Here is a 9180-nt window from a genome sequence, read left to right on the forward strand (position 1 = left end):
TACAGGTGAATCGGGTAAGCTAAATTGTCTGTAGTGTTTGTGTGTGAATGAGTGTGTATGGATGTTTCCCAGTGATGGGTTGCAGCTGGAAGGGCATGCACTGCGTAAAACATATGCTGGATAAGTTGGCGGTTCATTCTGCTGTGGCGACCCTGGATCAATAAAGGGAATAAGCCGAAAAGAAAATGAATTAATATATATATATATACTTTTGTGAGGTAAACAAATAAAAGGGGCTCTTGGATTTGCTATAGCCCCATGTTGGCCCAATGTGTTCTTAATCCGACCCTGTTCCCGGAACAGCATGCCAAACCTGCTAAGAGCATCAAGCAATATCTAAGTGTGAACTCTTGAAAAATATATATATGTATAATAATCGACACCGGAGCGATATGTAGTGCAGATATATTGTGTGTTTCTTCTCTGTGTGTCTTGTGCTGCTCTTCTCTCTGGTCTCGTGTCTTTCTTCACTGCCTGCTCTTTCTTTCTTTCTCTTCTCTGTGTTTCCGTCTCTTCATTTCTCCTGGCGTGCAGACATTGTTCAGACAACTCATTTGTTGCCAGGCGGGAGACGTTTGAGATCGATGACGACTGTGACAGCCTGACGTGGGAAGAGAACGACGATACGCTGCTCTTATGGGAAGATTTCACTAATTATAATGTTCCCTGCTCTGCTCTGACCAATGGCAATGGAGACTGCAGCACAGACGGACACGAAGCTGTGAGTCTTTACACACATTCCAGTCCGATCGAATAATACTTTAAAAACTATTGTGGCAAACAATAAGTGCTCAAATGTGTTAAGGAAACACATGCAACCTAACAAGGGATCAACAAAGATTAATCACATCCAGAATTTTGCTATGACAAAACAAAAGTTCTGACATAATATATATATGTGTGTACTGTATCAAGCATGAAGTTATTTATACCCCAGGCTAATTCAGACTTAAAGTTGCTGTGTGTAAGTTTTTGACTCCTCTAAAGTATAAAAATACCATAATATGTTTGCAGATATTTAAGAAACATGCCAAGTGAGCATTCTTGTTTATCTGAAAAACAATGCTGAAGTCAGATATTCTGCTTTGAAAATGTGTTATCATGTCGGAGTGTCTGTCTTTGTTCTGGTCATTTTAACCCGCCCAACTCCAGTTTAGCCAATTATATTTCAGCATCCCGGGTTGCCTTGCTAGAAATCCATGTATGCATCCGTGACAGAAATGTCACCTCTGGTGGACAGTAGCAGCCTCCGAAATGAGACGCAAATTCCACATGAGGTGGTTATTAATTAGCAAATAATATAAATATTATGAATGTAAACATTAGGTGAGCAGGTTACATTGTAACCTTGTGTCTGAAACAACACGCTACATGACAGGATTTGCAGTGATGAGCAATTTGGCTGTTAAACACGTAATTTAAATCAGCCATTCAGAAGCATAGAATAGTGCACTCACTGCACTCTAGCGAATTGGTTATGATTATAATCTAATTAATACATATTAAACCTCTTTAACGTTATTAAATGTAGATGCTGAATCACTGATATGTGTTGGTTTGCACTCTAAAGTTCAATTTCAAATGGTGTAATTTATTTTCTAAGATCTGAGATAAGATCTGAGGTGAACTATCTGCTGTTGCTTTCAGTATATGGCAATAAATGTCATGTAAAATGACATTCAAACTCACATTTTTAGCATTTAACACTGAATAAAGCACATGAGGTGTACCTGAGGTGATTGTCAAAGTTTTCTGTTGTTTACCTGTGAGAAATAGAAGCATACCTGTCAACATTGGGATGTGAAAATAAGGGATATGCCCACCCTAATAAGGGATTCCCCCGACACAACCCCCCTCCCTTAAAAATAAACAGTTAAATGGTCAGTAATATGTTTTATTATTATTTACAAAGGAAAAATTAAATAGTATGCATTAGCAACAAATACATTAGCAAACAGTTCAGCTTATTAAAATTAATAGCTATTATAATGACATAGAATCAAGCTATCAAATCTCAATAGCCGTTTCTTCACTGTATAACATTCTGATTAAAGAGCAACAGATGCATCTCTTATTTATTTAGATTGTTTTCTTTTCATTACATTAAATAACAGATGTCACTTTAAAACTGCACACATCTAACGATATAATGAAAGCTTTCGATTGCTTTCCTAACTTTTTATGCTCATTTTGGACGAAATTAGTTGTGTTTGAAAAAAACCCCACCAAGATTGACATCTTTTGATATTATTATTATTTATGTGTATATTTCAGTTCAAACACGCACCCAAAACCCAGAGTTTTTCTCTGCTTCAAATCACATGTACAGAATCCGTTTGGGAAACAGCATCTATTGATCACCATGGAGCGCATCAACTGACAGTCACGCACCGCTACATGACTGTTTTGAGGATTGCATATGAAGGGGAGACGGCACCTGTAATGAAAAGGAAGGGAATCCTGCGGTTTTTATATTTATTTCAAAGTGTTTTCATGCCTAAACAAAGCGAAAGCACAGAACAGACTCACATTTAAGAGTAAGGGGCGGCCTCTGGTGGTATGGGTTGCTCGGCTCTTTAAAGTTTATTTGCCATCCTTCAGAGAAAGACAGAAAATACGGGAGAAATACGGGAAAATACTTTTAAAGGATGATAGCGGGATAGAACTCTAAAATACAGGAGAATTGGAGGATTGGAGGAAATGGGAGGGTTGACAGGTACAAGAAGCCGTTTCTAAAATATAAATATAAACTCCAGGTGTTAGGACAAAACTCCTTTTAGTATGGAAAATATTCCTTCTATCACGTGCCGTTACTTTTAGTTAGAACACGATTTAAATCACCCCCAAATCAGCCTTAGTGTTAGTGTCGTCAACCTGGCAACCTGCTCTTGTGTGTTTTGAACCAGGAGTGCAATACCTAGTTTAACCACTGGGTGTCAAACTAACATGCTGCACCTTTAAAGTTAAAGTTTTATTTAACCAGCAAGTTTTTTATTTTTACTGGAAATGACACAGGCTTCTCCCAAACCATAATAAGACTATGTATAAGAGGCATCTTTGTGGAAAAAATATTTCTCAACTTTTATTTATATTTGAACAAAAACTAAGTCAGAATTTTCCAGCGTTATGAATAATTTTGTCAAAATTATTAGCCCTCCTGTGATTTTTGATTGAATGCATCCTCTCCATATAAAAACCCTTCATTTCTTTCAAAATCTATACACCTGAGACTGAAAATAAATGAGGTGTGTGTACTGTATGTGTGTCAGGACTGCAGTCTCGGGAGTCTCATCGATGAAACAGAGTCGCTTTTCAAGACACGAGAGCAGGAATACCAGAAGACAATCGGACAAATTGAGGTTTGATTGTGTTTTTCAGAATAAACTGTGATTATTTGTGACTATCATTAGTCCCTCTGTATATTTGTTCCCCCAATTTCTGTTTGATGGAAAGAAGATTTTTCTATAACACATTTAAACATAATAGATTTAATAACTCATTTCTAATATCTGATTTCTTTAATCTTTGCCATGATGACAGTAAATAATATTTGACTAGAAACTTATCAAGATACTAGTATTCAGCTTAAAGTGACATTGAAAGGCTTAACTAGGTTAATTAGGTTAAAGTTAGGGTAATTAGGCAAGTCAATGTATAACAGTGGTTTGTTCTGTAGACAATGGAAAAGAAATATAGCTTAAGAGGGCTAATAATATTGACGTTACAATGTTTTTTCTTCAACTTCAACTGTATGTCTGTCTCTTACAGATGGAGTTGGCCACAGCGAAGAGCGACATGAACCGTCATCTGCACGAGTATATGGAGATGTGCAGTATGAAGCGAGGACTGGACGTGCAGATGGAGACCTGCAGGAGGATGATCAAGGGCGGCAGGTGATTCTGCTTCACCTTACACTGCAGTTTACTTCTGATTGAGCTGTTTATATGGAGCATTTGCACTCACATTTAAACCATTTTAAAATGCTCCGTGTAAACGCACCAGCTGACTACATCTGATGCTGCTCTGCTCTTTTTTTTTTTTGCTTTTTTTCCCTCTCACAAATAGCAATTTATAGCCTAAAATAATTAGCTTTTTTGTAAAAAAATATTTTTGTTTTATGAATACACTAAAATCTTAGCCACTTCTAAAATCTGAATTCAAGTGCTGTTTAACAAAGAGATTTTGTTTCCAACACATTATCTATCTATCTATTTATCTATCTATCTATCTATCTATCTATCTATCTATCTATCTATCTATCTATCTATCTATCTATCTATCTATCTGTCTATCTATCCGTCTGTCTATTTATCTATATTTCGCTCTGTCTGTCTGTCTGTCTGTCTGTCTGTTTGTTTATCTATCTGTCTGTCTGTCTATCTATCTATCCGACCGTTCGTCTGTCTGTCGGTCTGTCTGTCTGACTGCCTATCTATCTATCTATCTATCTATCTATCTATCTATCTATCTATCTATCTATCTATCTATCTATCTATCTATCTATCTATCTATCTATCTATCTATCTATCTATCTATCTATCTATCTATCTAGATACCGTTCTATCTATCTGTCTGTCTGTTTATCTGTCTGTCTGTCTATCCGTCTGTCTGTCTATCTATCTATATTTCGCTCTGTCTGTCTGTCTGTCTGTCTGTCTGTCTGTCTGTCTGTTTGTTTATCTATCTGTCTGTCTATCTATCTATCTATATTTTGCTCTGTCTGTCTGTCTGTTTATCTATCTATCTATCTATCTATCTATCTATCTATCTATCTGTTTACAACATGGTTTTTATATATATATATATTTTTTTACATTTTATTTCAGGAAGCAACCCGTTTTTTGGTTTTAAATTGAGTAAATGTTAATAACTCAGGTGCTATACATTATCTTGAGCAGTTGAATTCTGACATATTTAGCATTATACACCAGTATCACATAATGGCACAAAGTGCAGTTGTAAGTCCAGTAGACACAAATATCACCAGAGCTTTTTTGTGAGTAGATCTCAATAAAGCATATTGTCTTTTCTCGATCCTGTCAGAAATTCTCCGTCCATCAGCTCATCGGCGAGCAGTGACTCAGGGAACACTGACGAGATTCAAGACGAGTCTGACAAAGATGGAGAGACGGACGGGCCAATCAGCTGATACCTGCCCAGCCTGGCCCCGCCCCTCCCCCCACCAAGCAACAATCAGCTCTTGGGCCTCCCAGCATTCAGCCAATGGTGTTACACAGAGGGACAGAGGCCACTCCCACAAACCCACACTCCTGTAGGTGCTCTATCTATCGTCTGTGATGAGGGTGTTTTTGTGCTTCAGCATCAGTTTCGGTGCGTCACACGGTGCCACAGCTCTGCTGTCCTGTGAAACAGATCAATCCCAGCCAAAACACACCACTGGGAAAAATGACACCGATCAGAACAAAAAGGACTGATCAAACACACACAATGATGATTTCCCTAATATCTGTGGCTTTTTATTTTTCTAAAAACTCTTTGGGAAATCAACCGTTTACTGCAGAAGTGTTTTGGCCTTTTAAGCCCCTTGTGAATGTGGAACACAGAACAAGCTCACCGTCTATGCAATCGGCCTTATTTCCTGATCTGTGTTTATGATTTGCCTTAGTTTGCAGCGCAAGCCGTTTCATCTGTTACACACACAGCTGAAGGCAGAATTATTATAATGCTCCTGGGAAACTTTTATTATATTTTTTAACAGAGAAATGACATTTTTCACATTATTTCCTGGGATATTTTTCTTCTGGAGAAAGCCTTATTTCTTTTAGATTGGCTGAAATACAAATATATTTTTAAAATGTAGAAACTGCTAAGATCCATATTATTAGCCCCCTTAAGGGGCCGAACACACAGTTTTTTTCATTCTGAGAATGCGAAGCGCACCACACTGCCTTTTTTTGTCGACAAAAAAAAAAAGTGTTCTGCGCTTTTTATGTCGCTAAGCAACCACTGAATCAGCTGCGTATTGTGTGCAAATGCTGCAGCTGATATTGTTATAATTGTAATATTAGCAGAAGCTGCAAAACAAAGATGAATAAACCAACACAGGCTCATTCTGAAAACATAGCCCTATATACGTTTCTGGAGATCGCAAATTATGTATCCAGAAGTACGTATGGCTGCATTTCGTCTGTAAAACGAACGGTGCGGGGCGGTATGACGTCGTTCCTTTTCGCACTTACCAGCTGACAGCTAACCTATATTTGGCTTTCTCGCTTTTACCAGTTTGTCCCGTTAGCTCGACATGTAAAACGCCGGACTTGAGACACAGAGAGAAGCTGACCATGACGACGGCATTTGAGTCCGGTGAAGAGTGGTTCTAGAAAGCAGGTCGCACAATAACAGCAGCCAAAAAATAAATAAAACAAGGAAATAACAGGGTGAGAATGTGGTCAAATCTGAAAACATGGTAAAAATCAGGCGAGGGATTTTCTTTGTCTGTATTGCTGTTTAAAACTGTCGGTTGGGAAGTGGGTTAGCTTGTCAATGTGTGCATTTGAAAACACTGTTGGTTGAGTTTAAGGAAAGTGGAGGGTGGTTCAGTCAGTCAGTCAGTCAGTCGTCAGCGCCCTCTGGTGGATTTACGCGAGAACAGCAGGCGCGATTAAGAAAAATTTGAGATCTTAAAAAACGTACACAGCGACCTCTGGTGGATTTACGAAAACAAAACCTGCAAAAAACGTTGCTCCTGGGACATGTTTGGTGCTCTCCAGAAATGTATACAGGGGTACATATTCAGAATGAGCCTGTGTTGGAATAAACAGATAGAATTCACTGTATTTGATACTTCTGCATTGAGTGATCTCCGTAACCCACGCCGCATGCCTTGCATGTAGCCATGCATTTATACTTCTGCATTCTTTTTGCATTACAATAACACTTACGAAGCGCTAGCTAGCAGTGGGGTTCCTATGTTCCTTTGCTGAGTTTCTTTCTGGGTGTTTTGTTAACATCAGAAATACCTGTAATGCTAACTTACTGTACAAGTAGCTCAAAACTTGCTCATGCAGAGTCGGGAACTGGCAGATGTGTAACAACTTTAATCATAAGATTAACACAAAACAAAATGATCCATCTGGAGCTCCTTCACGGGACTCAACACTTGTTAAACACTCATGCTTCTTTTGTGGCTCTCAGCCCCACCCACACTTGTCAATGATACCAATCCGACCAATCACAGAGCTTGCACTATGCATTGCTGTGACAGGTAGTTACATTTTTTTGAGAGATGTGCGTGAGGATCGGCCTCAGCCATGACATAGAGTATGCAAATGTGCGAAGGCTGCATGTCCGCATGCACTCAATGCAAAAGTATAATTGAGCCTTCAGATCTGTTCCATCTCATGGGAAAGACAGAGAAACAAAGGACATTTTGAGTACATGAGACCCTCAGAAAGAAGTCATACAGCTCCAGATAACTTAAAACACCGACCGCTAATCTCTCCTCCATTTTTAAAAGTCTCTGTAGTCATCTTGAAAACACAGCGGCTGTGTCCGAAATCGCCTACTACTCAGTAGGTACTGCATTTGAATTTAAATATACTACTCCACCATTAGAAAAGTAAGTTCTATACAGTATGGATGGGACTCAGACGTACTACATCTGCCACTTTGTCATGATCATGTGACCTACCCGCGTAAGTTGCATCGCTTCACTCCCATTCATGAATTCTCTCGCAGGGCATCATGGGATAGCTTAGGATGCATCGGATGCGCACTTCAAATCTCTCTGGAAGTATTGGTCATCCGAGTACTTCTCGGATACTGTTGAATACTATGAATTCGGACATACTACTCGGCTCACACACTGATTTTGCATACTATATACAGCAGGGGTGGGCAAACTCGGTCCTGGAGGGCCAGTGTCCTGCACAGTTTAGCTCCAACACTAATCAAACACACCTGAACATGCTAATCAGTGTCTTCAAGATCACTAGAAATCTATAAGCAGGTGTGTTTGATTAGAGTTGGAGCTAAACTGTGCAGGACACCGGCCCTCCAGGACCGAGTTTGCCCACCCCTGATATACAGGGTTCATACGGTTATGGAAAACCTGGAAAAGTCATGGAATTTTGACATGGCACTTTCCAGGCCTGGAAAAGTTTTGGAAAAACAGAAAAACCCACACAGAAATTTTGGAAAAGTCTTGGAAATTTGTTTAACAAATATTTGTATACTTCAATTATGGCTGCACGATATTTAAAAAATCTGACAATACCTTATTTTGTATTTCTCAGATGTATATTGCGACGTGAATATAATTTCACCAGATGATTTAACAGGTTTATTTAGGTTTATTAGGATTGATAGGGAGGATTTTGTAGGGGAAGTGAATCTCGAATAATATATAACAAATAAATTACAAGCATAGATAAATATAGCAAAGAAAAAAGTGAATTCTAGTTTTCAGGTATTCACTATTCTGGTACAGATATTGAGTAATCAACACTGCATAGTATTCATTGTATATTATTTAATCTTTATTAAAGTTTTTATTAATAAAGTCAGCTTCATTAATAAAACTTTATTATTAAAAAATGACTTGTGGCCGGATGTTTTAAACTCTGAAATATTGAAATGTTCACACAATCACAGGCCTTAAAGGGAACGTTCACTCAAAGATTAAAATGTACTCCCTATTTACTCACCCTTCACTTGTTTCAGGAGTATGGGAGTTATTAAATTATCTTCTTTTTGTTCAATTTAATAAAAGAATGATTGAAACAAGTGAAGGGTAAAATGAAAATGGTAAGTCATTTTTGGGTGAACTATCTCTTTAAAAATGCATGCAGATGATAAACCTTTACTCCATTATGATTAAACTCTGTATTAAACTATAATCCCAACATTGCATATCCTGCATTGTGACTATCGCGAATGCACACATTGCAGTATCGATGCTGAAACTATATTGTGCAGCTCTAACTTTAATATAGCTTGGTTGTCTTTACTTTTTTCTGTCATTGGCCAAAAACATGCTCTCAAATTATTAGTGCTGTGTAAGCATGATCAAAATCAATTTTACATATATATAAAAATAAATGTAAACTAAATAGATTGAACGTGCATTGTTTTTCTTATTAGATTAGATTAGATTAGATTCAACTTTATTGTCATTACACATGTACAAGTACAAGGCAACGAAATGCAGTTTAGGTCTAA

The 9180-nt window shown here is 37.9% G+C and overlaps 1 protein-coding gene across 2 annotated transcripts in view; it reads left to right on the plus strand.

The window, feature by feature from the left end:
- iffo2b (intermediate filament family orphan 2b) overlaps window positions 1-8872 on the plus strand; it is a 73824-nt gene extending 64952 nt beyond the window's left edge. For both annotated transcript variants that reach the window (XM_056467643.1, XM_056467644.1), the window contains 4 exons: window positions 565-721; window positions 3270-3359; window positions 3769-3893; window positions 5044-8872. In XM_056467643.1, coding sequence (XP_056323618.1) covers window positions 565-721; window positions 3270-3359; window positions 3769-3893; window positions 5044-5149 — 478 coding nt within the window. In that variant the 3' untranslated portion in view covers window positions 5150-8872. The remainder of the gene's footprint in view (window positions 1-564; window positions 722-3269; window positions 3360-3768; window positions 3894-5043) is intronic.
- The last annotated feature ends 308 nt before the right edge of the window (window positions 8873-9180 follow it).

Source organism: Danio aesculapii, chromosome 11, assembly GCF_903798145.1.
Source record: "Danio aesculapii chromosome 11, fDanAes4.1, whole genome shotgun sequence".
Taxonomy (NCBI): domain Eukaryota; kingdom Metazoa; phylum Chordata; class Actinopteri; order Cypriniformes; family Danionidae; genus Danio; species Danio aesculapii.